The sequence below is a fragment of the Pan paniscus genome, chromosome 1 (genome assembly GCF_029289425.2).
Source record: "Pan paniscus chromosome 1, NHGRI_mPanPan1-v2.0_pri, whole genome shotgun sequence".
In the NCBI taxonomy this organism is placed as follows: domain Eukaryota; kingdom Metazoa; phylum Chordata; class Mammalia; order Primates; family Hominidae; genus Pan; species Pan paniscus.
The window spans coordinates 172,867,887-172,890,518 of NC_073249.2; the positions used below are offsets into that span (position 1 = coordinate 172,867,887).

Genomic DNA, 22,632 nt, shown 5'->3' on the forward strand with positions numbered 1-22,632 from the left:
AATGCTATCAAACCACATCGTGTGCTCTAGCAAAATCTTTTACAAAAGGAAGAGTCAATCAATGTGGCAAACTTCATTGTCTTATTTTAAGAAATTTCCATAGCCACTCCAACCTTCAGCAACCACCACCCTGATTAGTTAGCATCCATCCACCAACAAAGGCAAGACCCCCCAACCACCAACAAAACGAATGTAACTTGCTAAAGGCTCAGATAATTGTTAGCATTTTTTTTAGCAATAAAGTATTTTAAAATGAGGGTATGTACATGTTTTTTCTTTTTGGAGATAATGCTATTGCACATCTAAGAGACTGCTATATAGTGTAAACGTAAGTGTTATATGCACTAGGAAATGAAAAAGTCTGGTGACTCACTTTATTGCAGTGTTTGCTTTACTGCAGTGGTCTGGAACCAAACCTGCAGTATCTCTGAGGTATGCTAAGCTGCCTTGTTAGTTCACCTGGCCTTCCATCCCAAACCGTGTTATTTCCTGTGGCTCCAGTCTATAATCCACAAGCAGAACTTAAGGACAGCAAAAATGTTTATTTGAAAAAATTACTATGTATTGAAAATATACATTAGAAATTATTACATACTTCCATAGCATTCCCCTCCCACACCACAAAAGTAGAAATATCTGCTTACTATGCTAATGCCATAGGTAAATTCAAACAAAAAGTAAATCATCCTCAGTCTCCTTTACTCAAACACTAGAGCTGGGGGCCAGAGAAAGGTCAACTTGTATCTACTAATCAATAGGAATTTAACAAATCCCAGTCTTCCACAGCAAGACATACATATTTTTGCTTTGAAGGTTGTGAAGAGTTATTCTGTTCTGTCTCTGACTCCTCAAAAGGTCTCTTCTTGCTCTTCTTTGACTCCTGGCTTGAGATAGCTTCGTGTTTCAACACTGGCCCATGGCAATCTGGGGTTTTCTCTTTATAGAACTGGAGTTTCTCGGAAGAGTTCATGTGGGTGTCTGCCAGGGTACACTTCAGTGGGGCTTCTGCTCGAGACCGCTTCCCATCTGTGACAGAAGGGAGGGGTGATGAGTTCACTACACTGGCATATGCTAATTCCCTCATCAGTCTAGGATAAACCCAGGGATATGACAAAGGCCCAAACAGGGTGATATCTGCATTGATTGCATTTTGCCTTGAGTGCCTGTGAGGTCGCTGCGGTGTGCATGGCGGCACAGGTTGGAGGCATACTACAGTCTGACAGATTTGGATTTAAATCCTAGATCTGCCTCTTCCTAGAAGTGACCGTGGGTAAGTGACTTGTCTGAGATTCTGTTTAATCACCTCTAGAGGGATACAAAACCTATTTCATAAGGGTGATATGAAGATACATGAAATAATGTACATAAAGTGATTAGCACAATGCTTGACACATACTAAAGGCCACAAAAATGACAGCCTTCATTATTCGAAATCTGGATTTGACTCTAAGAGCCAAATAGCAAATGATAAAACCTATTTTACATTTTTTTGGTATGCCCTGGATTCTTATTTAGTACCTTTACATTTCCTTCACTTTGATTTCATCATTTACTTCCTTTTCTTTTAAAATCATGATAAAATATACATAACATAAAGTTTACTATTTTAGCCATTTTTAAGTGTACAGTTCAGTGGTATTAAGGACATTCACACTGTTGTGCAATCATCACCATCCATCTCCAGAACTCTTTTTATCTTGTACAAATGAAACTCTGTACCTATTAAACAATAACTCCCTATTCCTGCCCGTGCCACCCCCGCCTCCCTAGTCACAACCACCATTCTGCTTGCTCTACGAATCTAACTATTCTAGGTACCTTATACAAGAACAATCACACAATATTTGTCCTTTTGTGACTAGCTTATTTTGCTTAGCATAACATCTTGCAGGCTCATCCATGTTGTGTCGGTTTCCTTACTTTTAAAGCCTGAAATACATTGTATGTATATTTCACATTTTGTTTATCCATTTATCTGTTGATGGACACCAGGGCTGCTTCCACCCTCTGGCTACACTCAATTCCTTTTTCATCTTCTGTATTCTATATAGCTTTTGTACCACCACAAATCTTTTTTGGAACAAGATGGTACGTAAGTAAGTAATTTTAAAAAGCTGTCTTCCTGGTGCTGCTGCTCAAAGCTAAGTGTGAACTTATACTGTAAGCTATGCTAAGGGAATACAAGTCTTGGTGATCATAAATAAGCCAATACTATCATAATTAATTTTTCCAAGGAGGGAAAACAAGCGAACTGCTTTAAGGATGCAAATAAAGGGCAAAAAACTTCAAAGGAAAGGGAATTTCTCACAGAAGCGCTGAGCTGCTGCTCTAGGCTCCGAGGTTTCCCGTGGCTTCACAGCTTCCGCAGTCACACGCTCCCACTGCAGAACGATCTGAAACATATTTGGAAAGATGTGAATCCAAACAAAATATTGAGATTTTAATCTCAAGCCTTTCTTGTTCCCCCTTTTTCCCTCTCCATAAACACAAACCCCTCTGGTAAATTTTACTTCAGATAAGAATAAGAACCAAGTCAAGTCTGCATTTTCTGTTCTAATGCAGGAGTTGAGTCAGAATGCAAACACGTTGGATATATGTATCTGCATGACTAAGGGAAATCTATAAAGCTGATTTCCCTGTCTATTTTCATCTTTATTCCAAGCTGGAAATAAATTACATATCCTTAAACTAAATACTAAAACTTAAAACTTTAGTCATAACACTTTCCACACATTCCTAGACTTACTCTCGTGCCTTAAAATATGCCAACTATAACTCAAACTTTTGTATGTAAAATGCCCATGTTTCCATATTCTCATAACATACCATGATCAGTTTTTACTTTTTAAACTGTTAAAAATATTTTTTTATTATAAGCTGCTACCAATTCTTTCAGAAATATGTGGCCGAGCGCGGTGGCTCACGCCTATAATCCCAGCATTTTGGGAGGCTGAGGCGGGCAGGTCACGAGGTCAGGAGATCGAGACCATCCTGGCTAACACAGTGAAACCCCGTCTCTACTAAAAATACAAAAAAAAAAAATTAGCTGGGCGGGCACCTGTAGTCCCAGCTACTCGGGAGGCTGGGGCAGGAGAATGGCGTGAACCCGGGAGGCGGAGCTTGCAGTGAGCTGAGACAGTGCCACTGCACTCCAGCCTAGGTGACAGAGAGAGATTCTGTCTCAAAAAAAAAAAAAAAGAAAAAAGAAATATGCCTGAATATAAACTATACATTAAGAAAAGCAAATGATCATTTCAATATACCATGAATAACAAGAACTTTAAATTTAATATTTATTATGGACTGCAATGAAATGACCATTAAAAAAGTCAAGAAAAACATTTTCAGGACATAGGCAGCCCAACACAGAGTTTAAGAATACAGTTCCAGGCCAGGCTCAGTAGCTCACGCCTGTAATCCCAGCACTTTGAGAGGCCGAGGCAGGCGGATCACAGGAGTTCGAGACCAGGCTGGCCAACGTGGTCAAACCCTGCCTCTACTAAAAAATACAAAAATTAGTCAGGCATGGTGGTCCCAGCTACTCGGGAGGCTGAGGCATGGGAATCACTTGAACCCGGAGGTGGAGGTTGCAGTGAGCCAAGATCACACCACTGCACTCCAGACTGGGCGACAGAGCGAGACTCTGTCTCCAAAAAAAAAAAAAAAAAAAAAAAAAAAAAAAAACAGTTCCAGGCCAGGCACAGTGGCTCACATCTGTAATCTTTGCACTTTGGGAGGCCGAGGTGGTAGGATCCCTTGTGCCCAGGAGTTCGAGACCAGCCTGGGCAACATGGTGAAACCCCATCTCTATTTAAAAACAAACAAAAAACCAGTTCCAGAGTTGGCTCCACCACTTATTTGCCAGGGGACCCATGGCAAGTGATTTCTTAGTCTCAATTTCTTCATCTGTAAGGATCAATGATAGTACACATTCCATAGGGCTGTTTTAAGGATTAAAGGAGATAATACACATAAAGAGTTTAGCACAGTGTCTGGCACACAAAAGGCACTTAATAAATATTAGTTGCCATCTTTTCTATAATTTTCTGGTTATAAAAATGGGAACAGATTTCAGGGAACACCAGGATGGATTAATAGAACATGTTGACTCAGTGGGCAATAGGGAAAATGGTGCTTCCTTCCGCTAAACAGAAATAAGAATGTCAATAAGAGCTGGTCGGGGATGGGGAAGAAGAAAATGAGTTTGGTTCGGGACAAGCTGAATTTGAGGTGGCAGGTGGAGATTTACAGAGGATACTTGGGAATGAGTCTAGTGTCTGAGAGAGGAATGCAGAGTCATCCTCGCAAGGACAGCTGGAGCTCTGAGAACAGTGAAAGAGCACCTGGGGAGTGTGGAGATGTGGGAGAAGAGGAGAGGAAGAAAGAGGAATCAGTCATAGCCAGAGGAGTGAGAAAGTTGGGGGAGAGCCAGGAGAGAGGCCCAGAGAAAAATCATAAGTCATGCATGTTTCTATCGAATGCTGCAGGAAAGCCAAGGAAGGTGAAGAATATCACCTTCAAGAGGACACTGTCAGGAGAGCAGGGGAGGCCAGAACTAAATCGCAAGGGAGTAAGAACTGAGCAGGCAAGGAGTGGGTGGGACAGACTGGACAGGAAACAATGCACAGCTGCACTGGGGAATGAGGACCAAGCTAGAATAAGGACACCTTGTGTTTATCCACAGAAAGCAGATAGCCAACAAAGGGGGACAATGAAGATGTGTGTGTGGGGGGGGGGGCAGGAGGGGAAAATAATTATTAGTAAATATCACAAGGGAAGTTAGAGATCTTAGGGAACAGAATTTTTTAAAAAAGAAAAAAAGGGCTTGTGACTGGAATAAAGGAGCATACTTGTTCTCTCGGATAGAAGGGAAGTGGAATACGGTTGAAGAAATGGAGAAATTCTGAGACAGAAATAGGGAAGTAAGTGGACCCTTGTGAGATGAGAATGAGGACAGGTGAGTGGAATCAGCCTGAAACAGTTTCAATAACAGATCCCCAAGACATAGGCAAAGCACTGCTGCCACGCCCTAGGGGCCCAGCTGAGGGCGGAGGGCAGGAAGCTGCACTGGTCCAGTCAACTTACTCTCAGGCCAGGCTGCTAGGTGTTTTACTTGATCCTTCCTGAGCCCTGCTCAAGAGAGGTCCTGGTTTCTGCATTTTATGGATGAAGACACAGAGAGACTGAAAGTTGCCTTAGGTTGTACAGCTATGGGGTTGCTGAGCCAGGATTCCATGCTCAGGTCTTTCTGACTCCACAGCCTATGCTCTTTCCACCATGTCACCTGCTACCAAACTGCAGCAAGCCTTTGTAAGACCATCCCACACCTGTCCCACATCCACTGGATGCATCTAGGTCTCATACAGCACTAGAAACTTTGTCTGGCAATGCACCATGATAATTATTTCATCATGCATGTTCTGGACCAAGCTCAGTGTGCTTCTGAAACACGACTCACCAGTCTCCCTGCTTACCTGTGGAGAGGTGATGCTACAATCCAGCAGGTGGATAGTTCTACCATCCTGCAGTATGGCTTGGAGCTAAGAGGGGATCCAGGACAGTTTGGTGGGTCCTCTAGGCCTCCACCAAGAAACATTGGTTAAAAGCATCTAAGGGAGAAAGGCCCCAGCCACAGGGAAGGTGGCATCTACTTGTGCTGTCCTACTTGGTTACTTTCACACTTCCAATTTTCATAGAAGACTCTGAATCTCACTTAAGTCTGTACTTTACCAAGTGAAGAAAGACCATCAAGACAAAAGGAAGTCAAAGTAAAGTTCTCTCACTGTTAAGACTCAGTGAGAGAAGGACAAGAAAGACACCTCCTCACTAAGGCTGTGGGAGGTAAGAAACTTTCCCGAAACAAAGAGAAGAATCATATTTGAATCCTTATTTGCATGACACCGGAGTTTATTCTCTCTCCTGTATATACACACTACTAAGAGAATCTGTCCTTCTGAAGTTGGGTCAGACTGCTTTTTTGTATAGCAAGCCAGAATTCACTTATTTTCTGAGTCATTTGTAAGATGACATTTTCTCCTAGGTCCAGTAAAGATAAGGCACAACCTAGTGACCAGAGCATGAGATATAAGGTCTGGCGCCAATTCTTTAAGCACGTGGGCCAGTTATAGCCCATCAGTGTCTCCAATTTGACATGAAGATGACAATTTAGCCAAGGACTACCAAGTGGATTACTGTTTATTCAATGTGTTGGATAAGACGCTTGGAATTAAGATGAAAAGCTGCATCAACCGCAAGGAAGAAAAATCTGGAGTACCTGGTCAGCCCAGCCCTCTGTCTTGCAGTTACTATGATCAAATTCCTTCAAAGGCACTTTGGAGTGAACAAGGCCTATGTGGGTCTGGAGCTTGTGCTTGACGGTTTTGATGTCCTAGTGAGGCAGAGACAGATCAGAAATGCAAATACATTTGGTTAATTCTTACTTGTTTTCAGTAGTAAATAAAGACCATCATAAATACCAGCCCTTTCTAAATACCAATTAGCACAGGCAAAATATCAAATTGTTGAGTCTAGAAAAATGAGAGAAGGAACCAAAAGTCTTACCTTGAGCCCTGTCCCAGAGATATCTAAGCAGTTTAGTTTCCTAAAAGAAAAGAGGTATCCAATGCCTGCATCTGTGATCTCAGGGTTACCTAGATGTCAAAAACAACGTAGCATTCTGTTACAATATAAATGTTGTTAAAATGACAACCAAAAATAAGCTCAGAAAAACGTCCGGGCAATGATAAACTATAAAACATTTGAATTGGCAAACTTTTCAAAGTAAATTAAATACAGAGGTCTGATCTTTACTATTTGTAATATAAAAGAGCCACACTCAATGATCCCTAAAGATCCTTTACAGCTCTTACTTTCTAGGAGTTGGGGGTGAGCAGAAAAATAAATGAACCAGGTAGTTATCCCAAAGGGTTTAATTTGGAACCATATGAAAACATACATAAACATGTATTACAATGGTTTATCATACTTTATTCATGGCCATTTCACCTCCAAAGTAAAAGCATTTATTTATTTTAAAAAGATATTCAAGGGAACTTAGACACAGATACTATCACCACTCTTACCAACTTGCATTATTTTCAGAATCCTTTCTTATATATTACTTTCTCACGTCAGAGAGTACTACACTTAGCATTGAGCCCTCAAGGACATAAGCATAGTGCCTGGCACATTGTAGATGCTCAAAAAATATTTGTTGAATGAATACACTTCCCTGGGAGGTAGGGAGGACATTCATTATTTCTTTTTTTTTTTGAGACAGAGTCTCGCTCTGTCACCCAGGCTGGAGTGAGTGACGCAATCTTGGCTCACTTGCTAGCTCCGCCTCCCGGATTCACGCCATTCTCCTGCCTCAGCCTCCCGAGTAGCTGGGACTACAGGTGCCGGCCACCACGCCCAGCTGATTTTTTGTATCTTTTTAGTAGAGACGGGGTTTCACTGTGTTAGCCAGGATGGTCTTGATCTCCTGACCTCGTGATCTGCCCGCCTCGGCCTCCCAAAGTGCTGGGATTACAGGCGTGAGCCACCGCGCCCAGCCAGGACATTCATTATTATCCTCATTTTACAAAGGCCAAAACCAATGCTCAAAGTGGTTAAATAACTGGTCTGAAGGTATATAACTGGTAGTAAAAGTGGTAGACCAAGAAGGGTCCTCAGACCTCAAACCCCTGCTCTTTCTATTCTTTTGGCATCATACTGTCCTGCCATAGAGTCAATGGATGCTCGGTTAAATTGTAAATGATCTCTGTCAACCTCTTACCATTGGAGTCAATATCTGGTTAATCTGAGTAAATTATCCGTTCATCCAGCTTTTCATCAGGCAAACACTGATAAAAAAGGACATAGCTGACAGATACCAAGGATCAGAGACTCAAGGAAAATAAAGATGAGTCAAATGTCCTTTAAGTATGCAATGAATATGATGAAAGGTGTCTCTGTTTGCACACAGCGAGTGGCATGGATGAATGTGTAAGGGTTTTTCCTACCCTAAAGAGGTGGTATGTGCTGGAAAAATCAGTTGGCCAGGAGTCAAGAGTCTCTGGCCTCAATCCTGTTCTGCCACCAAGTTTCTATGGCACCGAGGAAAGTCACCTTTCCTTTCTCACCTCTAAAATGAAGAGGAAGAACTACATGATCTCTAAGGCCATTCTTCCAACATTAAAATAATCTATAATTTCAAAGAAAACTTACATGATAAGTCTAATAATGTTAGATTCTCAAGGCCTCTTTTCATCACTCGAACTGGTGCTGTCATCTTCCGCACCCCAGCATCAGATAAACAATTATCCTTCAGGTGGAGCTGAGTTACACTAGGGAAACAAAGTACATACATAAATTACTCAAAGAGAGTTTGAGACAATCTAGGTATAAAAACATGCTTTCAACATTTTCATTTAAAAATATAACATATCCTCTACCTCTTGCTATTTCATACCCAATGCATTTAACAAAGTTAAGCTCTTTTGGGCTGGGCATGGTGGCTCATGCTTGTAATGTCAGCACTTTGGAAGACTGAGGCTGGAGGATCACTTGGGCCCAGGAGTTAGAGACCCCATCCCTACAAGAAATTTTAAAAAATTAGCTAGCCAAGGTGCTGTGTGCCTGTGGTCCCAGCTACTTGGGAGGCTGAGGCAGGAAGATGGCTTCAACCAAGGATTTCAAAGCTGCAGTGAGCTATGATTGCACCACTGCACTCCAGCCTAGGTGACAGAACATGACCCTGCCTCACAAAAAAAAAAAAATTTTTTTGGTGCCACTTCAGTTACCAAGTGAGAGTTAATTTAGTGTCATGCAGTACTAATTTCAGAGGGCAGAGGGCACTAAAGGTATATTGTTGAGTGAGGTAAATGGACTTCCACTAAGGGGATAAATATACTTTAAAACAAAAGCTGCTTTTCTGACAAATAGTGTGAAAATCAAAAACATTCTAACTATGTCAGGAAAGTCTGCTAAAGAACTCCTATGAGAATTATTTTTGCAAAGCAAACAATCCTCTAAATTTAACCAGCTTTATCAATCTAGATTTTCAGTTTGGGTTAATAAGGTATACCCATAATCCAATCCATCTGATGCTAAGCTGGAATTGGTATATTAATATGCTCCGTTTTCACATAAGAAATCTGAGTCTTGGTGCTGGCTAGCCTCACACAACAGCATCTTTTTATGGGGCAGTAGGTAGGTGTCACTGTCAGAAGCAGGCCTCAGGTAGTAGGTTAGACCTAGGTTTGTAATGCTGTTGTTCTTCTGGGTGTTTATAAAACCACAGAGGGATCCATCTGTCCTCCTCTTTGCTGGCCAGAATAACCTGAGATCAGTCAGACTATTTGTGAATGGTATGAACTGGGCCATTTCTTTAAATCATGACTCCTGAAAAGAATTTCTTTGGCTGTCTTTAATAGTTCATTTTCTTTATAATTGTAGCTCATTGATAGTTAAAGTAGCAAACGATAATGATTGTTGACTATGGTATAATGTCTCATCCCTTGCTAGAATAAACTAGGACTGGATAAATAAAGGGCAAAACCCAAGGTGGGTGGATCACCTGAGGTCAGAAGTTTGAGACCAGCCTGGCCAACATGGCAAAACCCCCATCTCTACTAAAAGTACAAAAATTAGCCGGCGTGGTGGGGGGCGCCTATAATCCCAGCTATCAGGAGGCTGAGGCAGGAGAATAGCTTGAACCTGGAGGTGGAGGTTGCAGTGAGCCAAGATCACGCCACTGCACTCCAGCCTGGACAACAAGAGCAAGACTCCGTCTAAAGAAATAAATAAATAGGGCCAGGCGCAGTGGCTGACGCCTGTAATCCCAGCACTTTGGGAGGCTGAGGCGGGAGGATCACCTGAGGTCAGGACCTTGAGACCAGCCTGACCAACACGGAGAAACCCCGTCTCTACTAAAAATACAAAATTAGCTGGGCGTGGTGGTGCATGCCTGTAATCCCAGCTACTTGGGAGGCTGAGGCAGAATTGCTTGAACCTGGGAAGTGGAGGTTGCGGTGAGCTGAGATCGTGCCATTGCACTCCAGCCTGGGCGGCAAAAACGAAACTTTTGTCTCCAAAAAAATAAAAAATAAAAATAAAAATAAATAAATAAGGGGCAAAACCACTTTTTAACCTACGTAGCTTCAAGTATTACATATTAAAATAAAAGTTACTTAGAAAAAAAGAGTCAACTAACTGACTTGAGTCAACTGACTGACTTTCTAAGGGTTGTCTAATCTATACTGCTTATACCAAGTAAATGGAGATTGAAAATGTTTTAGGAAAAAAAAGCAAATCAACATAAGAATGGGAAGTAATCAGCACTCCTGAAGATAATCCTGTTGGATCAGCCTTTAAAACAATACTGAAACAATTCATCTGCAAGTGGTGACAGGTCAGTACCTAGACAGGGCTTCATTGGTGAGATGTTCTAGAAGTTCATGCTCATCTCCAAGCTTGCAACACGAAAGATCCAGGCAGGTCAGCTCCCGGAAAGACTTAATCTCCTCAAGTTTTTCTGAAATCACCAGATACCTACGGAGCGTGGAGAGCAATCAATAGCTTCCCCTCACTACTCTTAAAGCATTACCATTTGTGGATTTGTATCATAGTCAATATCCCACCATCCCATCAGGACACAGTACTATGGAATAAGCAGACTTCACTAATTACTATCAGGGCAAAGGCTGAATTTTTTAATTAGTAAATGCCTTGAACATCTTTTTATGTGATGGTAGAATAAAAATTTTGAATAAATAAATAAATGTATATTAGCAAAGGAAAGTCACAAGTGAAACACCTGCTTTGTTATCAGGCAGACCTTGGCATTGGTGTTGGGACCTTACCTGAGAATTTCCAAACTTTAGGATACTCGAATTTTTAATTACTAATTCTTTTATAGTTGCTTTTAATCTAATGCTCAACATCCAGTGATTTGAAAACTGGAGCAAGGTCAAGAACTCTCGTTTCCAATCTGCATGTCCCCAAGAACATACCAAGAGATATTTGGCACATCACATTTTATCTTTCCTGAACACTCCCCTGTGCCTGTTATCCTAACTTTACTCCAAAAGTATGTACAGCAAGACTGCTACAAGGACTCACTCCAGTCTAGATGGATATTAAGACAAACCCTGAGCACGAGCAACTTAATTACATTGCAGCACCTTGCCAAGTTGTTATCAGGAAGCATCAGGGAAGCCTCTGGAGAGGGAAAGGAGATCAAAACAGCATTCCACAGCCCAGGCTGGGGCCTCCACCCTGCTTTCTAGTGGTTCATCTATCTCAGATGAGGTCAGTGAGAAAAAATGAAAGGGATTAGGTGTGACAGGAAATGGAGAGGAGAGGAACCTAACAGGACAGGGAAACTGACTTGTGGCAAGAGCAGGCCTCTCTCATCCACCTTCCTCTTGAATGTCTGGAAGTTTCCACAGCAAGATGGTGTGTTAGGATCAGTGGGGTTACACCTAAAAGAGTACATACCTCTCTTCCATCAGCAGGATCACAACTGCCAAAAACAGGATGGAATAATCAGAGGGCAAGAGAGGAGTTAATCTCTTTTCTTCCTACTTCCAACCAAAAAAAGATGTACTCAAACTAATCACCAGCCTGACAGCTAGGTACAGATGGTCTGAGGCACTGATACCCCTTTAAAGGGTGGAACCTAAGCTGCCTGGAGACCGAGCTCAGCTGGGTACACAAAAGAGCCTTATTTACTCAGATGTATTTTAATTGCATTGTAAATAAAGCTGCTGTTTTCCACCTTCCAATCACAGAGTTGAAGTGTGTTAATGGGGATTTAGAGGATTACTGGCAATCAGAGAAAGGAAAACACATATACTTTGATCAATTAACCAAAAGATTTTTAGTAATTCTGAAACAAGGGTTCTCTGCAAAGGACATAACACTGTGTAATGTGATTAAGAAACATTACGAAACTCAAGGTTGAGGAACAAACATGTGAGGCCACAGACATTACTAGGTGCTAATCCAGGACATAATCAAAGCTCTAGGTTCTTGCTTGCAACCAGTCTTCCAAATTTTCCCTTAAAGGGTTTGGAACAGTACAGTGGAAAAGCAATAGAAAGAGCACAGACCAGACCTGAGTTTGGATTCTAACAGCCCAATTACTTGTGTGATTGTGAGACAGTTACTTAACCTTTCTGAGCCTCAATTTCTCCAGCTACAAAATGGGGCTACAAAATTCTTCTCAGGATGATTAAGAAAAAGAGAAACAATATTTTAAAATTCCATGGCATCTTGCAAGACCTCATGAAATAGTAGCTATTACTATTATGTCAACAACAAAAAGTGATATTTTAAGGAAAACATACTTGCCTCCCTGTTACCACCAGTGGGATTAAAAATCACTGGGGTTTTAACACAAGGGAGAAGAGAGTTTTCGTAAGGTTGGAATTCAGTTGCAAAGACACTTGCTTCTGGCAGGTAGCTTTGTGACTTAACCCCAAGATAGCAAGTGCCTGCACCTACCCAGTTATTTTATTTTCATTTATTTTTTCAAGCTCATTACTTTTGACCTGAACCCCTTTGTGCTGACAAAACCTCTTGGACTGCAGCTACAGCCCTGGATTGCAAATGCAACCTCAAGTTTCCTGCCCTCTATTTGCCTTTAAGGATTCAAAAGGAGAAGAGAGGTTTTTGATAACAACTGAAAGTCTTACATTTGAATGAGACAGTCAAGTGTGGAATTGCTGCAATAAAATATGGGCTAAAAGATTATGTTGGCTGGGCGCGGTGGCTCACGCCTGTAATCCCAGCACTTTGGGAGGCCGAGGCGGGTGGATCACGAGGTCAGGAGATCGAGACCATCCTGGCTAACATGGTGAAACCCCATCTCTACTAAAAATACAAAAAATCAGCCGGGCATGGTGGCGGGCACCTGTAGTCCCAGCTACTCGGGAGGCTGAGGCAGGAGAATTGTGTGAACCCGGGAAGCGGAGCTTGCAGTGAGCTGAGATCGAGCCACTGCACTCCAGCCTAGGTGACAGAGCGAGACTCCGTCTCAAAAAAAAAAAGATTATGTTAAAATTGTTTCCTATATTTTCTGGCTGGGCATGGTCGCTCACGCTTGTAATCCCAGCACTTTGGAAGGCTGAGGTGGGTGGATCACTTGAGGTCAGGAGTTCGAAACCAGCCTGGTCAACATGGTGAAACCCTATCTCTACCAAAAAATACAAAAATTAGCTGGGCACGGTGGCGGGCGCCTGTAGTCCTGGCTACTCGGGAGGCTGAGGTGGGAGAATCACCTGAACCTGGGAGGCGGAGGCTGCAGTGAGCCAAGATCACGCCACTGCACTCAAGCCTGAGCAACAGAGTGAAACCTTGTCTCAGAAAGAAAAAAAAAAGTTTCCTATATTTTCTGATTATTATATAAATGTAAATGTTTCTTACATTTTCTGATAATGTATCACTTTCATTGGAAAAAAATTAAGAAAATATAGGAAAGTATAAAGAATATAAAATCAATTCCAATCCCACCATCTAGACCGCTTTTAGGTAGGTTTCTTTTTTCCTTCTATCTGTCCAATACATACATTTAAAAAATCTGTTTCTTAAAATATTATCTTAATAGTTACATAATATTTCATCATACAAATATACTATAATTTGCTTAACCAACTCCCTACTGTTGAACATTAGTTTTTAGATTTTCACTTGTACAAACAGTACTACAATGAACACTCTTATGTAAAAATATCTGTTCCCATCTTTGATTACATTAGGGATCAGAATAGATTCTTAGTAAGTAGAATTAATGGGTCAAACAAATAGTATGGATGTTTTCAAGGTTCTTGATACATATTGCTAAACTGCTTCCAGAAATGCTACACTAATTTATGTCCTCATCAAATGTGAATGAAAAGTGCTATTCTCATCCCAATCTGACCAATCTGCCACTACAATAGTATCCAGACATCACAAATGGATAAACAGCATTTTCAACAGCATGGCAAATATTAAGCTATAAGGGTAGGTGGGGGAAAAAACAGAATACAAGTTGTACAAAGTATATATTCCCAAATGTATAAAAATAATATATTTGAAAATGATCATCATGGTGGGATTATGGATTTTTTAATACTACACTTTTATGCATTCCCCAAATAGCATGTATTGCTAATTTTAAAACAAGATATACATCATAAGTCTATTTTGCCATTGTTCTAACTTTTCTACAATGAACATAAATAACTTGGAAGAAAAAATGAAGGGTAAAACGTATTTTAAATGCATAAGCTACAATGAAATATTGCTTGACTTTTTCATTTAGGCAAGGTAACTTTTTTCCTTTCCACTGGCAGCAGTCCCAAGTCCAGCCATGACTGAGACCATAGCCCAGAGACAGAGCTTTCAAGGTGCCTGCTCAGTTTATGAGCCAAGTTTCTATTCTTTTCTGCATGTGTTTATGTCTTTTCTTTTTAAAATACAGTATTTGGCCTGTGGTGAAACCATTAATTCTATGAGCTGATTAAATAAAGATCATTTCTCCTTTATTAAGCATACGAGGTTACCTCCTGTTTTCTGATATGGCTTTCTCTTATATACATTTTTTGTTCAGCCCTTGTTATAATGCTCATGCAGATTGTGCGTCTTAATAGTAAGCTGCCGGCTGGGCATGGGGGCTCATGCCTGTAATCCCAGCACTTTGGGAGGCTGAGGCCGGTGGATCACCTGAGGTCAGGAGTTCGAGATAAGCCTGGCCAACGTGGTGAAACCCCGTATCTACTAAAAAGACACAAAATTAGCCAGGCGTGGTGGTGGGCACCTGTAATCCCAGCTACTTAGGAGGCTGAGTCAGGAGAATTGCTTGAACCTGGGAGGTGGAGGTTGCAGTGAGCTGAGATCGCGCCATTGCACTCCAGCCTGCGAAATGAGGAAAATTCCGTCTCAAAAAAAAAAAAAAAAAAAAAAGTAAGCTACCTTTCAGGTCTAATCATAGAATAGTTCATACAGTGGTATACAATAAAGCTATTTTAAAAGCCTACAAGTAGGCCAGGCGTGGTGGCTCACGCCTGTAATCCCAGCACTTTAGGAGGCTGAGGCGGGAGGATCATGAGGTCAGGAGATCGACACCATCCTGGCCAACATGGTGAAATCCCGTCTCTACTAAAAATACAAAAATTAGCTGGGCATGGTGGCATATGCCTGTAATCCCAGCTACTCGGGAGGCTGAGGCAGGCGAATTGCTTGAACCAGGCAGTTGGAGGTTGCAGTGAGAGCTGAGATCGTGCCACTGCCACTCCAGCCTGGCGACAGAGCAAGACTCTGTCTCAAAAAAAACAAAAAAAAATCTACAAGTATTGATGACAAATGATTTTCAAATTATGTGAAGCAAGCAAGGTCCATAAGAGTGTATGCAGCATGCTGCCATCTGTATAACAAAGATGGGAACTACATAAGCATGTATGTGTATAGAATATCTCTGGAATGGTATTTTAAAAACTGGTAACAGCATTTGGTCTCTGGAGAGAGGAAACTGGAGATGAGATAGGAAGAAGGCTTATGTTTCATTTTATGCCACTTTGTGTTTGTGTTTAAATTGTTTGCCATGTATATTTTTATTGTTTTTGCAAGTTTTTTAAAAAATTAGATGTTTTGAAAGTGTTTTTACATGACGGTAGAGTAAAAATTTTAAATAAAGCATATGAGCAAAGGCAGTCACAAGAGAAAATATCTGCTTTGTTAAGACAACAGACCTTAGTGTTGGGACTTTGAGAACTGCCAAACTTTAGGATATTTGAAATTTTAATCACCCAATCTTTTAAGGTCACTTTTTATCTAATGGTCAGTATCTAGTGGTCTGAAAACCAAAAACAGGCCCAAAAACTCTGGGTACTAATCTCCCCATCTGTAAGAGCATATCAAGAGATATTTGGCAGATCACATTTTGTCTTTTCTATTTTCTCTTTGAAAGCTGTTAGAATAATATTTTCTACTTAATGGAGGAGCTGTGACAACTAATCCTTGTAAAATTATTTCAGAATAAAGTTAAGCGTCATCTAAGAGGTGAGGAGAAGGAAGAGTGATTTTTTCAATATGGTCTTTTACTTTGTATTTGGAAGTTCTAAACTGAAGTGCTATTTGATGAGGGAAGCCCCTGAGCCCACTAAGCCCCAGAGCTTGACAGAATTAACACACCCAATAAAATACCGAATAACCTAATCAGAACACCCACCTGTTTCGCAAACACAGGGAGCAAAGCACCAAACTTCCATAGGCCTCAGTGAATTTCTGTAAAGCCCTCAGCCCTGCACCTGGCTCAGTGAATTTCTGTCTGGCTTCAGCAGCAGAGAACAGCTTTTCGGCAATCTGCTCAGGAAAGCCAATAAGGGAATCAATGTGATCCACATTGTCGGAGATGAAACCCAGGACAAGGCTGAAGAGGGATTTGGCGGAGTACCGAAGATTCCCCTCCCGGGTGTATGTGAAGATGAAATGATCAGTCTTCTCTTTCTGTGCAGTGTCGTCTTCCCTGTTCATGCAAAGCTCCACGGAAAAGCCTTTGGGGAACAGTCTGAAAGGCCTTGGCTTCTGCAGGCTACTCCTGACACCATCCAGAGCCAGACTGACCATGTGCAGCTGCCCATTTTCTCGCATGTAGATGGGCCCTGGGTCCAGGTGGTTTTCTGAGCTGAGGTAGTAAGACATTGCCTTGGTTGCAACTGTAAAAGCAAGGCACAGGGAAGCAAATCCAATTAAAATGCCATTTGTAACATGTAACTTCATCTTGCTGTGCCCAGGGCTTTATGAGCCTACCAGGCAGGCCTGGTGGCTGGTTTAGGAAAAGCAAAACTCACCAGTTGCCTGGGAACTTTGGCATTCGAGGTTGCCTCTATTGCCTCTACCTGGAATGCCCCTTCCTACTCTTCCCTTTTTCTTGTTTATCTGGCCATCTCCCACTCTTCTTTCAAAACCCAGGTCAAGGCTGGACGCAGTAGCTCACGCCTGTAATCTCAGCACTTTGGGAGGCCGAGGCGGGCGGATCACCTGAGGTCAGGAGTTCGAGACCAGCCTGGCCAACATGGTGAAACCCCATCTCTACTAAAAATACAAAAATTAGCCGAGCGTGGTGGTGCGTGCCTGTAGTTCCAGCTACTCGGAAGGCTGTGGCAAGAGAATCGCTTGAACCAGGGAGACAGAGGTTACAGTGAGCCAAGATCGTTTCATTGCACTCCAGCCTGGGTGACAAGAGCGAGACTCCATCTCAAAAAAAAACAAACAGAAACCCAGGTCAAAATCTCATCTTCAAAATTCATGCTAAGGAAGTTGTCACAGATGTCAGCAAAGATTCATTTATGTGTAAATTAATGGCAGCAAGTTTATATTAGCAAAACAATTGGAAAACGACCTAAATGTCTAACAATTGGGATGTTAATACATTATGACTTACACGTACCATGGAATGTGATAAAGCTATTAAAATTATAAATTTTTAAAAAACATGTTTAGACACAGAAAAAAGACTAGAAATAAATAACTCCCTTGCTAGCTTGACACATTCCACACACTTCTTGGTTGCACTCGGTTCACTGTTGTATTTATTTGTTTCTGAGTCTGCCGTCTGCTGCTTTGAGCTCCTCGAGAAAAGGAACCACGCTGAATTCATGCAGACTCTATAACACAGTGTCCTGGCATCTTATAGTCCCCGAGCAGATAATGTGGAACCAACATTTACTCGTTTGCTAAACTTTACAAAGACCAAAAGCAACAGGATTTTTTTTTATCTACAAATAAATACCTCCATTACAAGAGCTACATAAAAACTATTCTAGTCTTTGGAAACTTCATATCTATTAAAGTTCTATTAGGGCAGTTTTAACATAAAAAAGTCAAACAGTTGGGCATTTCTGCAGTCATGTGGGTAATAATATATGCCCAAGAACTAACTGGAATACTTGTTTTCCTCCTGAGTAACCGTGAGATTTCAAAATACATGAAAAATTGCTATGTTACATAAAATGAAGGTATTTGAGGATTATTTCTACAATTTAAAGGGAGAAGAGAGGTAGAATATCATACATGCCTGATAATATCCCTAAAATAATCTGATTGAGTTTTAGAGTGAACCAACTCAGCTTCTTCTGCATCAATGTGGGGCCACAATGTGGCCCTGAAGCCACTTATGAGTGTCAGCACACAATTAGGTCCGTGATCAAAAATGCTGAGTCTCTGGAGATGAAACAATGATCCTGTGTGTGGGAATCAGTACTATCCATGTTTCTCTCAAGGATAATTATGTGTATAAAAGCACATGAGAGAAGAGTACTCTGCCTAGCCCTAGAGCCTCACCCTTTCCTGCTCATCTCCTTATGTCCTACTCTTTGGCCCTGTCATACTACCCAGGTAAACTGGCCATGCTCTCATGTCCCACTGGCCATTGCTCGTTCTGTTCCCTTTGGCTGGAACATCCTTCTCTGCCTACCTGACCTAGCTAATTCCTACTCATCATTAACTTCGTCCCTCTTCTGGGAAACCTTCCCTAACCCCTGCACCAGTACGTGACTGTCTGGTTTTCCCAGAGCACCCAGTCTCTCCTACATAGCACTTAGGACCATGTACTATGTCTGTTCACTTGTTAATGTACCCAGAGTGGTGAGCTTTTTGAAAGCAAGGTACTTAATTTGATTCATCTATCTTTCCCAGGCCTGACATAGTGCCTAGTACTAAGTAAGCCCTCAAAAGATATTTGCTGAACTGTATGAAAGGAAGGGTGAGACCTCAAAGGACAAACTTGGTGCTCTCAGTTGCAGGGCCTGCTGATACTGTTGCTAGGAGCCAGCTCCTTTTCCAGGCAACAGCTCAGGCTCCTCCCCAACTTGCCAGACCCTTCTGCAGGTGGCAGAGGCAAAGCAGACGATGGGAATATATTGCTACTGGTACTACAAGGGGTGGGAGACAACTAAACTAAAAAACAGGGGAAAAAAATCCTGTCACAGTGCCAGCTCTTATAACCCATACTTTTCTCTTGCCAGCATTTACAGCCCCTGCTGCTAAGGAGACACCTCATTTATTCTGAGCTCTTCCTCCAGTAGGGGTGAGCATCTGGACCCTCCAACCTTGCAGACCTTAATTTTGACTGAGGAATTACGGCAGATGTCCTTTGGTCTTTATCCCTGTCATTTAACATTCAGAGCTCCACTCTACTTGTAGATCAGAAAGCAGACGCTAGGTATGGCCCTAAAAAGGACTGACGTGATTTTAACAACAGAAAGACAAATTCTATGGAACATACCCTATTATAGTGGATGAATACACTGTGAACTCCCTGGGCAATGACACAGGGTCTGCCCATCTGTATTGCCCCCAACCCTCACCCCTAACAGTGCCTTCCACAAACACTGTTGTAAAATGGACAAATGGATGGATGGATAGGGTGGGTGGGTGACCACTTCAGATGAAAACTAGAAGTCTGATTCCATCCAGCAGAGGGCACAAGCAGCTTGGGGCTAGAGTAAGGACCCTAACCTGGGCTCCTCAAAATCCCGGCCGCTTTGGCTTCCAGGGATCATTTTCAAAAAAAAGGCACAGTTCTGGTTGTTTTTTTGTTTGTTTGTTTTTCTTTAGATTACCCACCAAATACCACTTATCTTTCTAAATGAGGAAAAAATAAATACAATTTTTTCCTGGAGAGTAAACCCACATCATTTGTCCAGAAGCCACTGGAGGAATTGACTTTGGTTCGGGAATCCTGGCGTCCTTTAATTTCTACTACTAAATCAGCACATCCTGCATTCTCCCAAAAAGGATCTTCCTGAGTCTATGAGGTATGTAACATGATCTAAGCATTAAATTAACATTTGAACCCTTCAAGGCTAAGGACCAGAAAGGCAAGAGAATTCTACACAAAACTTCGCTACTTGGGTTCATTTGTCCGTCACTACTGTACTGGGTGGTGTATTACAAATGGACCTGGTCAGGAGACAGGGCCTGTTCTAAACCATGGTGAAAACTCCATCCAAATTGAAAAATTAAAATACTTAGTCACTACAACAATAACAATGCCCAATGTAGATCGTAGTAGCTGTATTATATATTGGATCAAGAGTAACAGCGACATTTTGATAGTTTCCCAGCCTGCTACAGGAAGGCAGTTTTGTAACCCATACGACAGCACAGAAAAATATTACAATCATGTATGTTCTAGCATTTGGTCACCACAAGCGAGCCAAAGTTACCACGAAGTGTACCATTTCATCAAATGAATGAAACACAGCTGTATTACATTAAAAACTCAGTTCTATATAGCTTTCTTGAAAAAGGCCAGACAAAATTATTGATAACTACACATGACAGTTTTTTAGACCTTGAATCCAGTTTTCCAAGCAAAAAGCATGACTATGCCAGTCAGGTGGACTGGGATTGTCAGGGAGCCCACAGGGTAAAATTGTGAGCTGAATCTACGGCTAATTTGAAGAGAAGAAGAAGAAAATACCTAACTTCAGTAGATAAAGTAAGATAAAAATCCCCTAAGAATAACAAGTTGTAGCAGTAACTATGATGTTTAATGATACTGGATGATGGCTACCATTTATTAAGCACCTACCAGTTGCCAAGCACTGTGTTAGGTACTATATAAAGTGATCTCATGTAATCTTTAATGATCCTATGAGGTCAGTATTGCCTTTTAATAGACAAAGAGACCCACGGAAATAAAATAACTTACTCTAGAACAGAGCTAATAAGTGGCAGAGCCAGAATTCAATCTCAGGGCCGCATTACTCCAAAGCTCAAGCTCTTTCCTTGGCATGATGCTGTTTCTCAAGACTAAAAATATGACATCAGCCTTAAGGATAAAAAAAATGTGAAAAATTAATCTCACCCACCTGTTCGATCCCTCTAGTATTCACTGGATGAACCCTGGAGGGAGGGGGTGGGGATAAGATTAAAAAACAAAAACAAACAAACAAAAAAACAGTGCACATCTGGGGAAAGAGCTAGTGGGAACACAGCCAGGACATTTACAACGAGGCCTCCCTTCTTCCCTCAGCCAGGCCCAAAATGAGCTACATCCATATACCAGGAGAACATCTGCCAACCCATGGCCTTCATCCCAAGGCTGCAGACACTTTTGGTTTATCTGAAAATGCAGTATTCTTGGGAAAATTTCTAACATAAAAACCTAAACAGAAACTAAACTATGGGTAGTTCTAAACCACCAATAACCAACAATCCACCTTCACTGTTCTGTGTGTCCCCATTCTTCAATTTTCAACTTTCCTCACTACTTTTTTCCTATAATATGCACTTTCCTACCTGCCTTCTCACCCATACCCTTTCAGGCTCCCTACTTCCCCCCAAGAACATGCCAGTCTCTCCCACAACGTGACGCTCTTACCAACTCTAGCGCTTCTCACACCAAAAATCCTAACCCCACTCCCTTCGCCCACCCCAGCTCGCCTGCCCCTTTCAACCTTCAGACCCTTCCAGCCCTTCCGAGCCCCTGGTGAAAGGTGGCTTGCTGTCCCACAGACCCAACCTTCCAACCTCCGATCTCCCAACCTTCACCTGCCTCCCCTTCCTTCCCCACACTCCTCCACCCCCCACTCCTCTCCTTCACCATCTATTCTTCCCTTCTTCCCACTCTAGGGGCTTCCCTCTCCTAGGACCCCAATCTCTCTATCCCTTTCCTTGCCTTCTGTTCTCAATCTTCAAGACCCTCTTCCTTCACGCCTCACTATCCCCAACTTGGCATTCCACACCCCCAACTTTTCTTCCCTGCCCCCAAGACCCCACCCTCTCTATTCCTATCCTATCTCCTTTCCTCCTTGAACCCCTAAAATCCCATTCCCTTCCCCCTTCCTTCTTCCCGCTCTCTCCCCAAGCATGCCTCTCCCCGAGTCCACCCAGGCTAATCCTGCTCCCTGTCCCACCCAGGCCCCGAACCCCAATTCTCACACGTCCCCATAGCCTGCCCCCGCACCCCTACGCCACCCTTAAACCCATCGCCCCCACCAGTATACCTCATCCTCCCCTCAGCCCGCGCCCCGCCGTCCCTCTCGGGCTTCCCCTCCCCCACCCCGCCCCTCCCTAACACCCCGCCCCCGCTCCCACACGCAACCCGGGGCCCCGCGAGCGGCCCGGCCCGCGGCCGCCACCTACTTGTGCCCCTGCCCGGGGCAGCGAGCGGCAGCTCCTCGGTGGCGGCTCCCTCCTCCCGCGGCCCGGCTGACGGGGAAGGGCTCAGCACCCCGGGCACAAAGCTAGGGAGGGTGGGACACAGTGAGGGTGGGAGGAGGGAGGGGGCTGGGGGCAACCAGGCGCCGTGGGACCGCGGGACCGGCGGGGGCGGGAGCAAGGCTGGGCCGGGGAGGCGCGCGTGCGCGGGCCCCGGCACGAAGGCGGGGCCGGACCTGGAGGCGGGGCCGGGCCCGGAGGCGGGGCCGGGCCCAGGGCAGGCGACCCGAGGGCCGAGGGTTTGGAACTCGCAGAGGTGGGCCCTGCGCGTGCGTGCTCGCGGGAGGGTGGATCCCCTGGGTCCTGCGGGCCCCGGGGATAGAGCTGAGCTGGGGGAGGGTAGGCAGCGCGCGCCCCGGGACTGGCCTGGGGAAAGGCGCACGGGAGTGGTTACGCATCTTGGCCCGCGAAGTAATGGGAGCCGGAGAGGGCGGGGCC

General features: G+C 43.0%; 2 protein-coding genes across 9 annotated transcripts in view; one reads left to right on the forward strand and one right to left on the reverse strand.

Moving 5' to 3' along the window:
* Window positions 1-522: 522 nt before the first annotated feature.
* On the reverse strand, window positions 523-22,336 carry LRRC42 (leucine rich repeat containing 42). Of its 6 annotated transcripts, none has more exons than XM_055092418.3 (10): window positions 22,120-22,282; window positions 20,844-20,877; window positions 16,818-17,223; window positions 16,196-16,682; window positions 10,402-10,533; window positions 8,209-8,327; window positions 6,562-6,650; window positions 6,275-6,388; window positions 2,309-2,393; window positions 523-1,026 (listed from the first exon to the last, which is right to left on the reverse strand). In XM_055092418.3, exons 4-10 carry the CDS (start codon window positions 16,666-16,668, stop codon window positions 752-754), a joined length of 1,287 nt encoding a protein of 428 aa, XP_054948393.1. In that variant the 5' UTR covers window positions 16,669-16,682; window positions 16,818-17,223; window positions 20,844-20,877; window positions 22,120-22,282; the 3' UTR covers window positions 523-751. The 6 variants fall into 6 exon arrangements, with proteins under 6 accessions (XP_054948393.1, XP_063463437.1, XP_054948398.1 ...); XM_063607367.1 differs by lacking the exons at window positions 20,844-20,877; window positions 22,120-22,282 and adding exons at window positions 20,684-20,803; window positions 21,981-22,034; XM_055092423.3 differs by lacking the exon at window positions 20,844-20,877 and having other exon boundaries at window positions 22,120-22,313.
* The window catches only part of IFT25 (intraflagellar transport 25), a 31,608-nt gene continuing 31,305 nt past the window's right edge, over window positions 22,330-22,632 (forward strand). For all 3 annotated transcript variants that reach the window (XM_034965562.3, XM_057298803.2, XM_057298805.2), the window contains exon 1: window positions 22,330-22,450. The gene's annotated coding sequence lies outside the window, so the exon portion shown is untranslated. The remainder of the gene's footprint in view (window positions 22,451-22,632) is intronic.